The sequence below is a fragment of the Cucumis sativus genome, chromosome 1, assembly GCF_000004075.3.
Source record: "Cucumis sativus cultivar 9930 chromosome 1, Cucumber_9930_V3, whole genome shotgun sequence".
Classification (NCBI taxonomy): domain Eukaryota; kingdom Viridiplantae; phylum Streptophyta; class Magnoliopsida; order Cucurbitales; family Cucurbitaceae; genus Cucumis; species Cucumis sativus.
Genome location: NC_026655.2, coordinates 24,924,857 through 24,944,405, shown reverse-complemented (window position 1 = coordinate 24,944,405; position 19,549 = coordinate 24,924,857). Strand labels below are relative to the sequence as shown.

General features: G+C 29.7%; 3 protein-coding genes and 1 non-coding gene across 5 annotated transcripts; 2 read left to right on the top strand and 2 right to left on the bottom strand.

Annotated features, from left to right (window-relative positions):
- Nucleotides 1-4,208: 4,208 nt before the first annotated feature.
- On the bottom strand, nt 4,209-7,283 carry LOC101216624 (sec-independent protein translocase protein TATA, chloroplastic). Its single transcript, XM_004135606.3, has 2 exons — nt 6,830-7,283; nt 4,209-4,593 (listed from the first exon to the last, which is right to left on the bottom strand). Exons 1-2 carry the CDS (start codon nt 7,169-7,171, stop codon nt 4,459-4,461), a joined length of 477 nt encoding a protein of 158 aa, XP_004135654.1. The 5' UTR covers nt 7,172-7,283; the 3' UTR covers nt 4,209-4,458.
- A 1,019-nt stretch (nt 7,284-8,302) lies between these two features.
- LOC101216380 (pentatricopeptide repeat-containing protein At3g18970) lies at nt 8,303-13,286 on the top strand. 2 transcript variants are annotated; one of them, XR_004219437.1, is made up of 4 exons: nt 8,303-9,837; nt 10,923-11,349; nt 11,901-12,020; nt 12,963-13,286. XR_004219437.1 is itself a non-coding variant. In XM_011661633.2 (2 exons), exon 1 carries the CDS (start codon nt 8,377-8,379, stop codon nt 9,835-9,837), a length of 1,461 nt encoding a protein of 486 aa, XP_011659935.1. In that variant the 5' UTR covers nt 8,303-8,376; the 3' UTR covers nt 10,497-10,625. The 2 variants fall into 2 exon arrangements, 1 of the variants encoding a protein (XP_011659935.1); XM_011661633.2 differs by lacking the exons at nt 10,923-11,349; nt 11,901-12,020; nt 12,963-13,286 and adding an exon at nt 10,497-10,625.
- On the bottom strand, nt 10,760-14,892 carry LOC101216137 (light-inducible protein CPRF2). The gene is made up of 6 exons (XM_004135604.3): nt 14,497-14,892; nt 12,985-13,072; nt 11,876-12,035; nt 11,545-11,620; nt 11,329-11,454; nt 10,760-11,209 (listed from the first exon to the last, which is right to left on the bottom strand). The coding sequence occupies exons 1-6, from the start codon at nt 14,860-14,862 to the stop codon at nt 10,889-10,891; spliced, it is 1,137 nt and encodes a 378-aa protein (XP_004135652.1). The 5' UTR covers nt 14,863-14,892; the 3' UTR covers nt 10,760-10,888.
- Nucleotides 14,893-19,036: 4,144 nt separating this feature from the next.
- Nucleotides 19,037-19,107, top strand: TRNAG-GCC. The gene has a single exon. It is a non-coding gene; the product is annotated as a tRNA-Gly (tRNA).
- Nucleotides 19,108-19,549: the final 442 nt, after the last annotated feature.

The window sequence follows — 19,549 nt, the reverse complement described above, 5'->3', positions numbered from 1 at the left end:
TTTATATTGGGTCATCGTCAATTATATTTTGATATAATAAAACACATCCTCACCTAAATAAATACTAATTATTATTTCAATTGACTTAAGTGACTTCAATAAATACTCGACACCAATGTGATAACACACAAACATCCAAATTTGAAAGAGTCATAGTATTCAAACATAAATAAAAAATAATTGTTACTTTTACAATTTAGAAAATGCACTAATATAGTCTTATCATCGTAACTGTCCTAATTGTTTTCTTTTTCAAAATTGAGAGGTTAAAAGAAATATTTGATAGCAATTAAAATAGAATTGATTTTAAAGTATGACATAAAAACAAAAGAATAGAATAATCATCATCCAACTATAATTTGTTAAGGCTAAGAGCCATAATAGATAGTGGAATAATTAAACAAAGGCAAAGGCAAAGGCAAACATGGGTTTTGTCTTTGTATGGAAAGCTTTCATCTCCATTTTCCCACCTTCATTTTTATAATGGTCCTAAACAATAGTATTAAATCACCAACTTTTTGTTTTGTTTTTTTATAATGAAAGTAATTAGATAGATAAGGGATGTCTTCTAACAAAATATATCAAACCGGTAAAATATTTAAACTATATAGAACAATTAAAAAAAAAAAAAAACTCACTGACCCATAATTGAAAATATAAAAAAAATGTCTTGTAATTAATTAGCAGTCAACGTTTCTAATATATTTGATAAATGATCGTTTAGATTCGCTATTATTTCCTACGTCATTTAGATTTGGTTATCCAACGTCTGAACGATTTTATGATTTTTTATATTTGGTAACGATCTTAAACAATCAAATAACAGTTTGAATTTTTTTAAAAGAAAAATAGATATTTTACATCTGTTACACGATTTTGAACCAAGTAATAGTTTTAAAAAAAATTGGAGAAGAATAAGAAAAAATACGATGGAAAGAAAAAAAAATTCGCATAAGTGAAACAAAATAAAGACGATAAAAAGGAAGATCAAACTTGTAATATTTTAAAAATAATTGTCAACTTCGTGAACCTTTTTATTTTGTTATATGAGTTGTAAATATTTTTACTAGTTTGTTATATTTATGAAAAAATTCCTAAATACCATTTCTTTTTCATTTATACTTTTATCTCTAGTTTATTTTGGTTCATGTACTTTAAAAAAGTGATAATATCGAACGTTGATCCTTTATTTTCTTTTTTACTTCATTTTGAAGGAATCCTGATCAAAATTAATCAAAATTGAAAGTACGAAAACTGTGATGAATATTTTGAAAGTACAATGACCATAATTGAATCGAAACTGAATGTATATGAAGCAAAACAAATATTTTAAATCCATCGATACGGAATAAATATTTAAACATAAAAGGAAAAAAGATGAATTGTTTTTTAAAAAGTTTTCTACATTAAATTATATCCACTTATTTATGAAGAAAGGTAGAAGGAATAGTACTTTTCATTCATCATCAACATCCCTTCTTCTTGTAAGATATTGGAAAAAAAATTAAGAGCTTATTGTCTTTTTCTATAAAGTTGAATGCTTAATGGTTCATGAAAGCTTAGATGATAATGTATCAACTTGGTGGGTTTAAAAATATATCAAAATTAAAGTTTTGTTATTAGAAAAAATGATAAAAATCTCTCTCAAATTCTTCTTTTCATTCTTATTTTAATTGTGAAATTTCCTAACCAAATCATATGAGTAATGTATGGTTGGAGTGCTCTTTGATGGTACCTTTTATTTCTTTTCATAAAAGGTCAACTTTAGTATAAGATATTTCGAGGATCAAATAGAAAATTTCTAAAAACATAATCGATAACGGGTTGGTTTTTAAAAAGTAAGTCTATTTTATCTGAATTTCTTACTATCGTTTTGATCTGTATTAAGTAAACAAGTTGAATTTTTAACTAATTTTTTATGTTTAAAAAAGTTTTGTTTTTAGTTTTCAAAGCAAGTTGGTTTTTGGAAACATTAGGAGAAATTTAAAGGTGGAATGGGGTTTTTTTTATGTTTAATTTTCAAAAAGTAAAGTTAGAAACCAAATAGTTGTCGAACGAGGTATGAATTTTGTTGGTTTATCTTGAGTGTATGTATAAAGTTGTCACTTTTTTTTTTCCAAAAAGAAAAACTTCATTAAAAAGAGCAAATAAAGAAAAGGAACGGAAAACATTACCAAATGGATCGAATACAACCTACCATTTCTATTGGAAAAATGAACCAAATTTTCGGTTTGGCCTTCGACCTTGGCCAAGGCAAGTCTATTCTTTCACAAGGACTACTTTTCTCTAGCCATCAACTCGTGCAACAATTGACAAGCTTTGGACAACGACGATTGAAGCAATGGTGAACAACTAATGAATAACAACCATAGAGGGGAAGACGAGAGGAGCAAAGGAGAGTGCCACGTTATTTGTCCTAATTCTATATACATATGACACTCATTCGCATTGTGAACGATAATTTATAATTATGTTTCAAATTTTAGAAAATAAAAGGTCATTTTAAAATTTCAGAAATCAGACACCGAACTCAAATTTTAATTTTATCTCATTTCATTCCATATATTCATGAACTCTAATCATCAAGGCTCCGTTTGATAATAATTTCATCTTTTGTTTTTCTATTGTTGAAGATTAAGTATATATCCTCCTAATTTTTTACAATAATTTGCATACTTTTTTAGTACAAAAGTTGAATTCTTAACCAAATTTCAAAAATAAAAACAAACTATAAAAAACTAATTTTTGTAGTTTTTAAATTTGGTTTTGTTTTTAAACTACTGGTAGAAGGTAGATAACAAAAGAAGAAATTTAAAGGCGAGTTCGGTGTCAATAAGTTTAATTTTAGAAACAAAAACAAAAAACAAAATAGTAAGATTGAATTATTTTCTTTTTTGAAAAAATAGCATTACTCACCATGTCTTTTCTAAAGAAAAGATTAATTGAGAGACCTTTACGAGGAATCTTGAAGAAAAAAAATCGTGAAAGATCTTTTATCCGTTGATAATCCTGAATATATAGAAATGTTCAAGGAAAATAACAATCCTTATCGATTCTCTATATCATATTCATATGTATTATTAGTATTGTATACTATAGCCACCATGGATCGACTCCATGGTCAAATCGAGCAAGATGAAGTTAATTACCGCGGTGGTCACCAACTCGATAGAAAATAGTTTGTCTTATAACAAATAATGTTATGTAATCCAATTACCGTCTAGAATCAAAATGAGCATAACTCAACAACAATCAATATATTATTAGTACTACATACTATAACCGCTACAAATCGACTCTACGTTCAAAACAAGCAAGATGCAAATCAATTACTGTGGTGGTCACAAACTCAATGGAAATATAGTTTTGGTATGATAACAAATAATGTTGTATAGTCCAAATACTCTTTCGAGTTATAATGAACATACCTCATCCGTAATTAACACATCTACCTTCTAAGGTCAGAAGATCAAATCAATTAAAAGAAAGAAAAAAAAATCTACATGAGCATATTACAATAACTTAGTGAAAATTCAGTTTAATCTAATTTACTATTTCCCAACTCACCCATTGTTTTTATTATATGAAATGAAAGACTTTAAAGAAGAGTGCAAGGATATTTATGCCAAGCTACACATAGGGATGGTTCAAACTAGTGGGCCACCTAGGAAGACCATAATCATCAACAAACTTTGGACCAAATTCTTTGCCCAACCAAAAGTAATTTTAAATGAGTACTTGTAGTTGGAGGTTAAGAAAAGTTCATCATTATAAAACTGAAAGCATAAAAGAAGGATCTGTCACAATCATGAATCAATGGACCTATTATCATAAGCCCATAAAATCAGGTAACAGTTTAAATCAAAACAAATTTGCCTCACAGCTTTCAACTTTGAAATGAAATTGGTATTTTCCAAATCTCCAACCAAGTCAGGAATTCAAATCAATAACCAAATCATCTCCACCATCCAAAAAATGGATAGCTCAGAACTTTATATATATTCTATCTGTTATAGCAGAATTCAAACTTGGCATGAAAATTCTAAAAGCTAATAAGCAGGGAGCAAGAGTTTTGAATTCAAGTATTCAACAAGCATACAAATTCTCTGTTGATGGTATCCTATGTAATATATCAGAACGTGCAGTATTAATGAAAATGAAATTTGCATCGGTGGTGAAAAAGAGAAAAATGAAGGGAAAAAAGGATGTTGTGAAGGAAAGCTCAGATATTATGTTGTTGGTAGGGAGAGAAGTTGCCCTCTCAGATCGGCCTAGTTGAGGTTATAGCTTATATTTCCTTTTTGATATAATTAGAGTGGATTATGGTATCCATCAGAGTCCAGCACTGGAAAACTAATTTTCTTCATTAAGTGATCTTCAGATTCCAGTAACTGATTCTCATAATACATAAAACACAATGATAAATGTAGATGTGGAAATGATGGACTACCTACCGCTTCATACAGTCTCTTTTTGGTTTGATACCTTCAAATCTTGTCTCTCCTCTGCTTCCGTTGATGTAGGCTTTTCTACTGAAGTCTCTTCAGTTGGCTCAGGTTCTTTCTTCAGCTCGGACTCGAACTCCTTGGCTGCCTGCAATAATATTAGCAACATTATTCCTCCAACTACCATAGTTGAAAAGCAGCTAATTAATGAAGCGTCGCTTTGCTGATTCCTTAACAAATTGAACAATTGAAGTTTTCCTCATACTCGACTCTATTGATGAAAGAAGACTGAAAGCATGCTTCATCAACAAAATACTAGGTAGCTGTTTTAAGGGTGTATAATTGAGGGAGTTGTTGATTCTTAGAAATAGACCCTTACATTAATTACTTATCTATAACGAACTATGAAGTATGAACTGAAGGTTACTGTATCCTCATTCGACAATAACTTTCTCTAACTCAAAACTAACAAATGTGACAGTCTTAGACTCTCAAGTTATGTTTCAGAGTGCTTTTAAAGTACTTTTAGCTACATTACTTTAAAGTTGTTTAAAATAAGTCAGTTAAATGTTTTGTTCTACATTCTTAAAAGTACTTTGTATTCACCCGTTTAGACTAAAAGCACTCTATAACAACCTACTTTAAGGTGCTTCGCTTTTTTCTAAGAACATTTTTACATGCTCCCAAACATGATAATATTACTAGAAGGTATTTTTTTCTATGAGAAAAGTGTCGTCGCCAACTTATCAACTAGTTTAGATGTATACATTCGATTGAGAGGTCAGCCCCAAGGCCCCTAACATTGTTCAATTAGAAAGATAAAAAAGTTTGTCACTCCTAAACATAGATGAATTAATGAAATTCACAATAACCTTTAGTCGGGCTTAAGCCCATTCTATATACTTTGAATTTGATGCTCCTCTTTTGTTAGTTGGGTTGTCTTTTTTATGTACTTTTCTTTTTTCTTTTTCAGTATTCTTTTCATATTTCCATCCAGCTTGATTTCTCATCAAAGAAAATGGAAATTAACAAAGATTTTAAATTGTATTGAATACGATGGGAAATCAGACCATAACAATAACAAAATCAAAGAACGTCAATGTTCATGTGGTAAGTACCACCCATACTACCAGGCCTAGTGTATTGCGAAGATTTAAGGGACTGCTTGAACAAACTCAATTAGTTTGTTTGAATTATACACATTGCTGATTCAGTTTATCAAATTTTTTATTTCAGCTTCCAGAATTCAGTATAGAAAAAGATGGATCGAAAGTTTATTCAAATCAAATATCTCTCATAGAGAGATATTTTGTCGTGAATAAGCTGTCGGAGAAGAATAAGCTCGACTTTACAGTTCTATGTTTGGAGGGAGAAGCCCTCGAACGACATCAATGAGAAGACGCAGGGACTATGATCATGACTTTTTGACATTCATCCAAAGCATCTATTCCCTGGGGACAGGGATGGGACCCGCCCCATGAAGATCTCTACTACCATTTGCAGTACTAAAGAAAAGGAGAAGGTAGAAAAGGAATTTTCTCAAGATTAAGAGTTTTTGTTGACATTTCTTAATTGGAGAATGCATATCCCATTTTCCACTCTGAAAATATCAGCAAAAGACTCCCGCGTAGTTTAAAGACAAAGGAAAAGGAAACAGGATTTCACATCCATTAAAAACAACACCTACTAAGAATAAATGAATTGAAAAGCATTCGTAAAAACATAAGCAAAATTCAACAGAAAGATATCCAGTAAGGATCCTGTAAGTATTACATTACATATACCATTTAGTCTAACATGAGTGAGGACATAGATCGGATTATTCATGATCCAAAAGCAAAACATCCAAAACATCGCAAAATTTCAAGTAACAAAAGTACTTTCAGATTGCATTAGTTGAAGAAAACTACCACAAAGAATCAAGGACAAAGAACAGAACTCACAAAGCTGGAAGATTTTACCTATCAGGATGACGTAAAATACTAAAATTTGAACTTTAATAACGTCCATTCTCTAACACAGTCGCCCAGCCACAAAAATAAATTCATAGACAGTTCAATTTTAGGGAATACTTGCAATAATACTTTGGACAAAGCTAATAAATCGACAATTCAACTAATTCAAGATTGTTGCTGCTCATGTAGCCATGAAAAGAAGGGTTATTTTTTCTAACTAGTTAGTCAAAATAAACCCAAAACAACAATTATCAATTACTTTTCTGTATTAGCGGAAAAGCCAAATGAAATTCAAACATCGCGCACACAATTTAAATTCAAAAAGGAAAAAAAAAACTTAATTTCCCCGGATCCCCATTTCAAATCCCAGACAATTAAACAATTCCAGGGCATCCAATCTGACCCATTCAACTAAAACCACAAACATACCTGTTGGAAGCTCTTGACTGTTTTCCCAATACTCTTCCCAACTTCAGGCAACTTCTTAGGCCCAAAAACCAAAGCTGCAACACCAGCGATTACAACAAGTTCAGGCACGCCAAGACCAAACAAAGCATTACAAGTGAAACCCTTATGAGTTGTTTTAGTGGTGGTTCTGAAGCTGGTCAAACGCAGTAGCGAAGAATGGTTATGGTCACCGTAGGTGAAGAAACTGGTGGTGGCATTGTTGGCGAAGAAGGCGGATTTAGAAGAGGAAAATGAAGGTGAAAGAGATGGAGGAAGCTTCGGAATGGAAGAAGTAAAGGATAAAGTTGGAGATGAAATCACCATGGTCGCCTTCGTCGTTGAGGGGAAAAATCTTTGATTGGGAATTTGAGAATCTTTATCGGTTTAGGGAATGCTTCTTCTCATCTCATTTTGATTAATTTTATTTTGGGGGTTTTGAATTTTTATGTATCAATCTTTTTCACGTGGGGTTTGTATAAATTACAATAATCATCTTCATCTATGTTTTGATATTTGCCATTTCCAACTTTCAATTCAATCCAAAGGAAACAACTTGGATCTACAATGCAATCTAAAATTTTTACTATATCTTTGTAAATATTATGTGAAATTTGTTATTTTTTATAGCTAAAGACTAAATTTTATTAGTTTAAAGTTTAAAGTATAGAAAATTTGTAATTTGACGTAAAAATTTATATAATCATTATTTTATACTATTATATAATTTATAGTACAGTTTAAAAAAATGAATTGATTTTATAAGATATATTGTATTTCAAAATGTTTTATATAAATTGAATATAATTTTGCTTTCTAGAATGTAAACTTTTATATAAAATAGAAATGTAAAAAAGTTTTAGAATCTATGAATGACATAATTTGAAAACAAATTTTAAAATTAAAATTTGGATAGTCTATCAAACACGTATTTGTATTTTGAAGAACATGATAACATAAAATAGAATTCAAATATTCTACAAAAGGTTCATTTATTTAAGTCCAATGACTGAGTTAAGCTGTTGAGGGGAAGAAATTGAGGTAGATCTCAACTTCTAAAGTCGAGGGGAACTTTAACATCCAATTTTTTCGCCTTAGCTCCTTGGGACCTTTATCTTGTTTCTTTCGTTCCTATTGATTAAATTTATCTTCTTGATCCAAAATCATCCATGACGCATATTCGTGTCATTCACTATTCATTTATTGTGTTGATCTCATGTAATTCTTAAATGTTATTTTTTTGGCAAGGAACTAATGAAGGTGATATGAAAAATCTTTTCATACTACCACCAGAAAAATTATCGTAAAATCAAGAGTAGTGTGCATTCACGTTGACAAAAAAAGATCGGGCTTTTAATATTATGAAAATGTTAGATAAAAATATGAATAAAATATAGAGGTTCTTCAAAGTACTTAAAGACAAATTGGGATTAAACTAACATAGAATTAGAAGCTTACTTAAGCAATCAAAGATTGGATACTATGACGGTATAAATGTGGCACAAAGATTGGATACGAATGCAACCTCGCAAATGCACCTGGCCCCAAGACTGAGCTGCATCCACCACCTAAGTAACGTAAGAATTTCTTCCCTTCAACTTCTACAAATTCATGCCCAATTGATAACCAATGGCTTCAAATCTCCCTCCCCTTACGCCAAGCTAATCACCCATTTATGCAAGAAATCTTCCTCAGAATCCATCGCCCACGCCCATTTGATCTTCCGGCACCACCAATACTCTCCAAATCTCTTCCTCTTCAACACTCTCATAAGATGCGCTCCACCTCATCATTCCATCTCCATTTTCGCCACTTGGGTCTCCACCTCCCACTTCGAATTTGACGATTTCACTTTCATTTTCGTGCTTGGAGCTTGCGCGCGAGCCCCATCTGTTTCTACGTTAATGATTGGTAGGCAAATTCATACTCATATTCTTAAACGTGGGATTGTTTCGAACATTTGGGTGCAGACTACTATGATACATTTTTATTCCATTAATAAAGATGTGGGTAGTGCGCGGAAGTTGTTTGATGAAATGTCTTTGAGAAATAGTGTTACTTGGAATGCGATGATTGCAGGGTACTGCTCACAAGGTGGTAAGGTTTCTCAGAAATATGCCCGAGATGCGTTGGAATTGTTTCGGGGGATGTTGGTTGAATCAACGAATTTTGAGGTGAAACCAACGGATACTACAATGGTTTGCATTCTTTCAGCTGCATCTCAACTAGGTATGCTTGAAACCGGTTCTTGTGTTCATGCTTATATCAAGAAGACAGTTGATTCCCCTGAAAAAGATGTGTTTATTGGCACTGGCTTGGTTAATATGTACTCAAAATGTGGGCTTCTTAACAGTGCCTCGTCAGTTTTTAAGCAGATGAAGCAGAAGAACGTTTTGACATGGACATCCATGGCGACAGGACTGGCTGTTCATGGAAGGGGTAAAGAAGCATTGGAGCTATTGGATGCAATGGGAGCTCATGGTGTAAAGCCAAACGCAGTAACTTTCACGAGTTTGCTTTCTGCTTGCTGTCATGGAGGGCTTATTGAAGAGGGGCTCCATTTGTTTCGTGTCATGGAGAGGAAGTTTGGTGTTGTGCCTCAAATGCAGCATTATGGCTGCATTGTTGACCTTCTTGGGCGCTCTGGGCACTTGAGAGAGGCATACAAATTGATACTCGAAATGCCAATGGAACCTGATGGTGTTTTATGGAGGAGTTTGCTGAGTTCTTGTATGCTCCATGGTGATGTTGAAATGGGAGAGAGAGTGGGTAAGTTGCTTGTTGAGAGACAGGGAGGGGAGAGTTTTGATGACGAATGGTGTGTTGGAAGTGAGGACTTTGTAGCTTTGTCAAATGTTTATGCTTCTGTCGAAAGGTGGGACGATGTGGAGGCTTTGAGAGATGAAATGAAGATCAAAGGGATTGAAAACAAAGCTGGGTGTAGTTCACTACAAACTACGGGTTCTCAAGGCTTGGTGGAGGCTTTATTATAGGTATTGTACAATTAGTTTCAATTTATAAAACTTTTAATGTGGACGGTAGAGAGTTGTTTATGATATGTGGAATAGCATTTTTGTTTTCTTTTTCTAAATTTTTTATGACTATTTTTCTTTGTTTCTAATTTCCTTCTATCTATCTCTTAAAGAAAACATCATAGCCAAACTTTCAAAAGCATAACAAATGCTTTTTTCAAAAACCTGTTTGCTTGTTGTTTTTAAGAAACCTATACAAAGAAAATAAAAGTATAATTAGAAAAAGAAAACCTAAATTGCAAGCTCAGTCTTACTTTCATATTTGTGTCTCATAGGTCCATAGAACTTAGAAAATGTCAAATAGGTCTCTAAATTTTCAATTTTGTGTCTAATAGGTTCCTAACATCATCAACATTTTTTTTAACATGGGTGAATCTATTAAATATAAAATTGTCAAATAGAAAATTAAACTTTCAATTTTATGTCTAATGGGTTCATGAGTTTCAAATACCGAATGTCCAGGTGCCCCTACTTATCCTCTCTCTCCCTCCATTTCTTGACTTCCCTATTATTCTCATTATATAGATCTCTTGTACATTGAGTTTATTAGTAATAAAGAAGCTTGTTTCCTTTTAAAAAAAGAATACAGAAATGTATAACTCTCCACCACTTTTTGGTAGGGACACCAGCACCTTTTGCCAACACCCGATTTTCGAGAGATCAAGCTTTTTGACCCAGACATGGAACTTGAAAGACTAAAAATGCTATTGAACATATCATTTGAAAGTATTTTTAGAGGAAACTGTGGAAAATATTTAATTCAATTTAAAACACTTTACACTCTAAAAGGAGCTCAGTTTATTTTATGTTGTCAAAAAGCAACTTAAAAAATTCTAACATTTGGAAGTATTTTTGGAGAAAACACTGTGCCAAAGCACTTAAATAAAAAAGGTAACACACTATTCTCGAAATGTCACCTCATTCTTAAAAGTAAGTTTCATTTAAAATTGGAAAGCTGTTCGTTTAAAGAATATTACAGGATATCTTTCATACATCAACAAGATCACAACTGTTACTGCTGATCACCCTTTCCTGATGGATGACAGATGCTTGAACTCCCTCGGATGCGCTTCTGAAGATGCTCCAAGCTTGCCACTCGCCGCAAGGAAGCTGTTCTTGCCATCTTGTTCCTCGGTACGGTTGCCATTTCCAGAGAATTCTTCTGAATATTTGCAGAAGAAATGTCTGCAATATGACTGTTATGTGCATCTGTTGATATCTCTGAAGGGCTTCCCTCAAATGATTGGATGCTAATTGAGGATACTTCCGACATGGCATGGAACATAGATTTTGTACCAGTGATTCGCTTTACGGTTTCTTCAGCCATTTGTACCTGAAAATGGAATCATTGGCAATGTCATATCAAGAGAGAAGTTAGAACAAACGAAGATCAAGCTTTAGTTTTATATTGCTGTCTCAACTCCCTCAAATCAAAATCAGCCATCGACTTACCTTAGCTCTCAAAGTTTCAAGGTCAGCTTTCAGAACTCTGTTATTAACCGCTGCTTCATTGTACTTTTGGCTTATATCACTGAAACGCTTCAGTAGTGTTGAATTTTCATGTCTTAATTCAGCAACCTATAAATAATATGGATCGTGTTGGCTTATCACTGGTTGATAACAATAATATTATATACATTCTGAGACAAAGATAAGTTATATGATCACCTGTGTCTCGAGCTCTGTCAAATGTGCTTGCTTTCTTTTTCTTGAGCGTCTAGCTGATTCTCTATTAGAAAGCATTCTGATGAAAACAACTATGTTAGTGTCTACATAACAAATTTTTTCTCAAAGTTTCTTTAGTCCACACAACCACAACTATTATGTATAACTAGTCTTAAATCTCTGAATTTTGAATTATGTTCTTATCTAGTCCTCACTGATAGCATTATCAAAGTCCATTGGACAAGTGTGCTAATTTGTCACTATACAGTTAACATGTGTCTAATAGGCATCAACGTAAAATTTTATAATTAAATCGAAATGCTAGAAATGCTACCTTCTAATACGTTTCGCGGATGCAGGATCCATTTGCTCATTCATATCATTTTCTCCTTCAACATCATCTTCTTCATCAGTTTGCTCTCTGGAGGATGATATGTTTGCTGAGCTGACTTGAATTCCATCCCTCTTTTGTACACAAGGTGAGCAACAAATCCCTAAAGGTTCATTAATGTCATTATCTTGTGACCTTCATAATTTATTTTAACCTCCTGAACTGAAAATAAATATAACTTTTTTCAGCCACCTATTATTGGAGATTATTGTTCTTCTTATAAGTGTTGGACTAATAATTGATATTAAATTTCTAGGTAATAAGTTAGTGAAATCTTCAAAAAGTAGATTTAAATGTTCTTAAACTAGATTTCATTTTTATATTGTTATATTCAACTTCTAATATGTCATGTTTTTTCTATCATTTATTCATGATCTGTTGTTTCTCAAAATAATGTCTTGTTGAAATAAATATTATCAAAATAGCATGTCCATGTCTTCAACTTGTTGGCATAAGTAATAATTTAGAGGTTAAGGAGTTTTTATCTTTTCTAACTATGTCATAGGTTAAAATATATACTTACATGAACTTGTACCATCAATATTGAAGTATAGGATTTGATCCTTTAACTTACATATTATTGAAAAAAAGTAGGTAGCAACAAAATATTGAATTTCAGTCGACATGTTGATATTTCAATTGATACTTTCATAGTTTTGTGGGTTCAATATTGACATGAGGTGAGTCGATATTTTGATTATGTTGTAGAAAAAAACCACAAAACATAAAAATATAAGCAATGAAATACCATTAGTGTAAATATAATATAATGAATAATATACATTTCAATTTTGTTTAAAAATCATAAAAATAACTATTTATTTTTTGAAATTTTTGTTTTTATAATTTTTTTTCGAAAGGAAGATGGTAAAAAATAGAATCTTTGACAAAATATTTATACTTTCCAAAAAAACCAAGTATAATGAATTTTTGTCTTTTGTTAGTTTTACTGTTTGGAGTATAAATAGTTTGTCAATATTTTCTATTTTTGAAATCTATCGACATTAATATAAGTAAAATTTGATATCAGTATACGATGGAGTAGGGCAAACCTTTTGAAGGGGATTGGGATGGCAAGTGTGACATATTTTGAGCTAGAGTGGAACTTGCACAAGAATCTCGACTCTTCCTAAAAGATCCCTGTTGTGACATGAATCCGTAAGAACGATCATTAGTTGAACTAATGTAATGTTTGTACGATTAGAAGTTTGATCTTTCTATCATATGTTAAATAAAATAAAGCTACTTTGTAACCATTATGTATGTATAAACACAATTTAGTTGTAATCTAAACTCGTCACTTGAATGAAGCATCAATACCAAGCAACAACTAAACGAGGATATTCCAATAAAAGTGTAATAGTAGAAGGTACGAGTTTAGAGTAAGTTTGATAACTATTTGATTTTTTGTTTCTAAAGTTAAAGTTTATTTGCTTATAATATTTTACAAATTTTTTTGTATGTAATGGAGTTGAATTCTTACCAGAATTTCAAAAACATTCTTTTAATTTCAAAACTTTGGTTAGTTTTTTAAAAACATGGGTAGAAAATAGATTTTTTTAAGAAAAATTAGAAGGTGGAAATGATGTCCATAACCTAATTTTCAAAAACTAAATAAAAAATAAAAAAGTTATCAAACAACCTATCAAAAAAAATAAATTAAATACTCAATTTCATAATTATTTTGGCTTATTTGTTTTTCAATTTTTATTCCATGTGGTCAAGTTTTGAAAAACATAAAACAAATATATTAAATAAATAAGATTTAATGCAATTTTTGGTATTTTAAATAAGTATATTATCTTGTTAGGTTTTTTTATAAGGGTTAAAAATGATAAATTTGATCAAATATAACAAATTTTCATATCCAACCAACGTCCATATAGACATTGGTGTCTATCCATTAAAATCTAAAATTTTTATTATATTTTTAGTTTTTGGTGTGAATTATTTAATTACACACATCTGTTTCCAAAATTCCAATACTTCATCCAAGTGTCAATTTGAATTTTACACATAAATTTAAGCATTGTGTGCATGTAACCTACTACTTGAGGTATATAAAATATGTGAAATATATAAGTAAAATATGTATTAGAAAAGACAAAACAAAACAAAAGTAGATCATTAAAGGGGTATTATTTATTTTGAAAATGGTATCTTATGTTAAATTGCAAGATTATAGTTTGTTATGAATGTATACATTGATCGTCGAACTCGTCTATCGAAAGTAAATTGCTAGAGTTTGGCTTCCCAAGGTGGTCATTCAAATTCATCGCTACCTATGGGTCTGATCTCCATCGAAAGTAGTTGAATGATTATGGGTTAGTTGCTTACAATGGTGGTTACCCAAGACGTCAATGGCGACTTGTAAGTGGAAAAATGGTTGGAGAGGAAGTAAGAAAAAAGATGAGGTTTGTCGATGGATTATGTGTGGTGGCCGGTGGGGTTGGACAACCCACCACCAAAAAGAAAAAGAAACAGTGCTTGATCTTCATCGATCTTTTAGAACAGATCAAACAAAAGAGAAAGAGAGAGAGAGAGAGTAACTAGAAAAATCTTACTCTACACATAGCCACCGCCGCACACGCCAGATTCAGTTTACTTTTCAGAAACGCGCGATACTCCTCCGAATCTCCGCCGCTACTTTTCTTCCTTTCTTTCTGAATTCCACCATTATTCCGATTACTCTGTTTCTCCTTACTCTGCTTCAATCTCTCTCCAGATTCCTTGATTTCTACGGCGTTTGAAGGTGAAGCAGGAGGCGGAGAAACGGAGGAATCCGATACGGAGGCAGCTTCTTGAAGAAACCTCCGAAAAGACCACTCGGATGCGCTCCGGTTCAGTTTCGATGATTCCTCGGGCGGGTCCTGCGAGGGCCAGAATTGGTCGGAGATTCCGTCGACGGAGAATAAGACTCTGTCCATCATCTTTGAATATAACTTCTCAACCTGATGTTTCCTTTCCCCTTTTTATTGGTTAAAAATTAAAATAACATTTTTATTTTTATTTAAATAAAACAAAAGTTTAAATTTATACCACTGTTATAGTTCGAAGTTTAAATTGATATACTTATAAAAGTTTAAAGTTTAAATTGATTAGTTTGAAATTTAAATTGATACAATCGTGATAAATTACTATTATTATTATTATTTTAAATTTAGGGGAAATCAAGCTTGTTGAATAAAAACTAAATATCACATTATCATAAGAAAAATAAATGAATATCAAATATTTCAATTGACTCAAATACTCTCTTTAGTTGAACGATAACTTATATAACTTTTCGATATTCTTATATTGATTTTACTTCTACTTTTTTATTTTTGAAATCTCTATTTTTTTTCATCACCAATTTCAAACTCAAAATAAAAATGAAAATAGTAATCCAACAAAAAAAAAATGGAGCCTTAGAGTTTTGACTTTCAAAATGTTTTTCAAAATTTAAAAGAAAAAAAGAATCATATGATTTAAAAAAGAAAGAATGACACGTAGGATCCACATTATTCAAGTTTATCAACATTGTCGAGTTGTTGCTTAGTTTGTTGATAGGAAGAGAGGACTCTTTCCTCAAACCCTTTTCCTCCTCATAAAATATTTAAATCTTTCTTTTTATATATATATATATATATCAATTAACTGATCACGTCTTTTTGAAGCATTAAGATCTCGCTCGTTTGGTGATCAAGTAGCTTTGCTTCTATTTTTAAAAATTAAACTTATAAACATCAATTCTATCTATGAATTTCTTATTCGGTATTCTACTTCATACTAATGTTTTTAAAAATAAATCCAAAAAAACTTAAATTATAAAAAACGCTCACAACTTGACGGTTTTCTAAACTTTAAACCCTAAACTTTAGTTTTTGATGAAAACGGTTGAAGTTTTATATATATATATATATAATTACTCTTAATTTCTATACAAATGTTTTTTAATTTTAAGTTAAAATTCCATTTTAAATTTATGTTTAAATTGTATGAATATAAATATATATTTGATTTTGTTACTTTTTCAATGAAAATTTTAAAAAATAGCAAATTTTACAAAATATTTACCATCTATAACAAAAATTTTAACTTTATTACTGATAATCACTAGATAACACTAGATAAAAGTGATTAATGACTATAACAATATAATCCAAAATTTTGCAATACTTATACATCTTTTAATTTATTTTTTTATTTTTAAAAATATCTGCTTTTTTTTTTTAATGATTTTTCTTATATTGCGTAATGATATTATCTTAATTAAATTATCCATTATTAAAAAAGAGAAAAAAAAATCCATAAATCTCTTATTTAGATTAAAGAAAGAAAATAAATCAGGAAATCCAAATTCGATTATTTTTTTTTAAAGAAAATCCCTGAATTTTGCTTTAAAAAAATCTTTTCATTTTCTTTTTTTTTTGCATAATTTATAAATATCCAACAAACCATTATTGGAAAATAATAATAATTTTGTTTCCTATAGTTTCAATTCTGTTTACTTAAATCAATATAGTTTTTCAATTGTCTTATTTTAGTTCATCATACCTTATCAATATAAAATTTGAAAACGTAATCATTATTATTTAACCATTTTTACTAAAATTTAATTTTGGAATATTGAATTAATATTTCTAAAATTCTTTTATTAAAATTAAATAAAAATTAAGTGTGTACCTATCAAAATTGTATAAGAAACATGTACATAATAACTTTTTTTCACAAATACAAAAAAAATGACAAAATATTTACATTTCATACACCAAAACCACTCAACAAAGATTCATTATATTTTATTTTTTACAAATGAAAATATTTTATCAAATAATATATTTTTAAAATAATTTCTTCTATTAAAATTGTTTAAAATATTTAAAAAAATTAAATTTTACTAATGATATTATAAACCTCGATAAATACTAATAAATTTCTATCCATGTCCGTAAAATATCGACCAATATATATATATATATATATATATCTTTTGTCAAGTGGGTCATAGAAAGGGAAGCATAGATTTGGAGACTTACATTTGTGGATAAACTTGAAGCATGGGACCCTGGCCACGTATTCACGTAGGGCCCCTGGATTTCTGGTCATTCCTTTTTTAAGCCATTTAAAGTGGATTTCCTCTTTTTCTTTTTCTTTCCTCTTTCTATATAATTAATTAATTATATGAAAATTTTAAAAATAGAAGAATTAATAAATATTTAGAAATTCAGAGTAAAAAACGATTTTAAGCCGAAATAATTTTAGATTTAAGAATGGAGAATTTTTTTTGTTTGATGATCATTTCTCCATAATTAGTGTAACCCCACGCTCCAAATAGTTAAGATTTTTGTTCCACCATGACTTAATTCATTACCTATGATTTGTTCGTGTTTCAACGTTCTAACAACTTTATAGATTGCATCTCACATGGTCTCGTGACTCATCCATCATATTCCTTTTTATAGAGTGATTGGCAAGAGTCTAATGCTTCTTTTCTTAAACTATTATTTTGGTAACAAATCAAATGATCTAATTAAGATCAACTAACAATGGTTGACGAAAATATTATCACAGTATAAATAAGGACTGAACAGAAATCAACATAAACTTATACTAATTCACGAGTCATTACATTAGCAAGTTATGAAAGAAATATTGAATAATAATAATAATACCATTTTCCATCTAACCATTAACAATACAGTATAGTACATCATTAATTTTTGTTAAGATACTGTTTTGGTCTCTATATTTTAAAGTTTGTTTAATTATAGTCCTTATCTATACTCTTAATTATAGGAATTTAGTCGCAATGTTAGAAACTATACTCGTGTAAAAATGTTATTGTTATTATTTAACTACCTCAATAAATTAGTTAAAATCTAACTAAACTAAAATGATATTATCTAAATGTTAGAATTTGCTTCTTTAGTTATTTATCAAAATCTCAATACCAAATAAACAAATCTTAATTATCTCCTCATTTAATTAATTAAAATTTAGAGGCTCAATTAATAAACAATTTTGATATCATCTATTAGGTTTCCAACTCCCCTTAAAATAAAAATATAATTCACAAAAGATGAAAAAAAAAGTTTTGCTTTTGATTATATTTTATATTAGTTAAATAGTCAATCAAAGAGATAGGATCAAACAATGCATTATCTATCATTTTTTTATTATATGACATCTAATCTTATCTTATTTCCACAATAGCTTTCTTATATTAATTGCATTTATGATTTCTCCTACCAAATTAAATTAATCTCAAACCATTCCCTTAAATTTTCCATTCTACCCTTACATTTTTTTAAAAAAGGTTATAAACCATTTATATATCTAATAATATTTCTAGAACAATTATAAATATTCATATCTAATTATATAACGTGTAGATATTACGATGAAAATATATGAATTTTCCTATGACTCGAGAGAAAGTCGATTATAGTTTAAATATGAAAACTCGAACTTGAAATTGAAGTCCAATGTTAAATATCTTACAAATATATTATTATGACTCAATCATAAGTAAGTCTATTATTTTCCTTTAATTCGTTAACTTGCTCATTTATTTACATTTTTTAATTTTATTTTTTTGAAAATTTGCTTTTTTTTTAGTTAAGTGTTGGAGAGTAATTTCAATCGATAAATAATAATTTTATTAAAAAAATATCCATTTAGATTTAGAATTAAATCTACAATAACATAATATTGTAACGAGAATAAATAAAAAACATAGTAACATATAACAACAATATCATAACAAGTTTACTTAAAATCCACAAATTATTTAAAGAATTAATAAAACACAAGTATAAATAATACAAATGAACTAATACGAAATTTTTTTTACAAAACTTACCCATAAATTAGGAGATAAAATTGAGGATGAGGCTAAACTTAAGTGAAGAAGAGTGTAATATTTCAATTGAATTGGAATAAGGGTTGACAAATAAAGTAACCACTAAGCTATCTACAAATATTAAAAATTAAATAGTTTTGTTCGTACACATGTATATTAAGTTGAGTATAAAGTTAAATAGATTTGAAAAGCACTCTTCCGACCTATACTAGAAAACTAAGAACAAGTAAATATATTGGGTTTAAAATATATATGTGGCACCAGTGGTCTAGTGGTAGAATAGTACCCTGCCACGGTACAGACCCGGGTTCGATTCCCGGCTGGTGCATTTTTTTAAAAGTGATTAGAAATAATTTTCAGAATCAAGATTATTGTGCTATATTTACTTAATTTAAATTTCTTTTATAAATTCTATACTTCTTATTATTGCAATTTAACAATAACAAAAATAATTAAACTTCAAATTAAAAAAACAATAATCAACAAACAATAATAATAAAAGAAAACAATAAACTTAGCTAATCTCACTTAATTTAAATTTCTTTTATAAATTCTAACTTTTTATTATTGCAATTTAACAATAACAAACAATAAACTTAGCTAATCTGATCAAATTTCTTTTATAAATTCTAATACTTTTTATTATTGCAATTTAACAATAACAAACAATAAACTTAGCTAATCTGATCGCAAATGGTATAGCATTTTAGCTAATCTCACTTAAGTCACTTAATTTAAATTTCTTTTATAAATTCTATACTTCTTATTAT

Coding starts and splice junctions, on each gene's coding strand:
- LOC101216624 (XM_004135606.3), bottom strand. CDS start 7,171: ATGGTGATTTCATCTCCAACTTTATCCTTTACTTCTTCCATTCCGAAG. Junction 4,594..6,829: donor CAGTCAAGAGCTTCCAACAG/GTATGTTTGTGG, acceptor ATATTATTGCAG/GCAGCCAAGGAGTTCGAGTC.
- LOC101216137 (XM_004135604.3), bottom strand. CDS start 14,862: ATGATGGACAGAGTCTTATTCTCCGTCGACGGAATCTCCGACCAATTC. Junction 13,073..14,496: donor CGGCGGTGGCTATGTGTAGA/GTAAGATTTTTC, acceptor ATGTCACAACAG/GGATCTTTTAGGAAGAGTCG. Junction 11,210..11,328: donor TTGAAACTTTGAGAGCTAAG/GTAAGTCGATGG, acceptor TTCCATTTTCAG/GTACAAATGGCTGAAGAAAC.
- LOC101216380 (XM_011661633.2), top strand. CDS start 8,377: ATGCACCTGGCCCCAAGACTGAGCTGCATCCACCACCTAAGTAACGTA.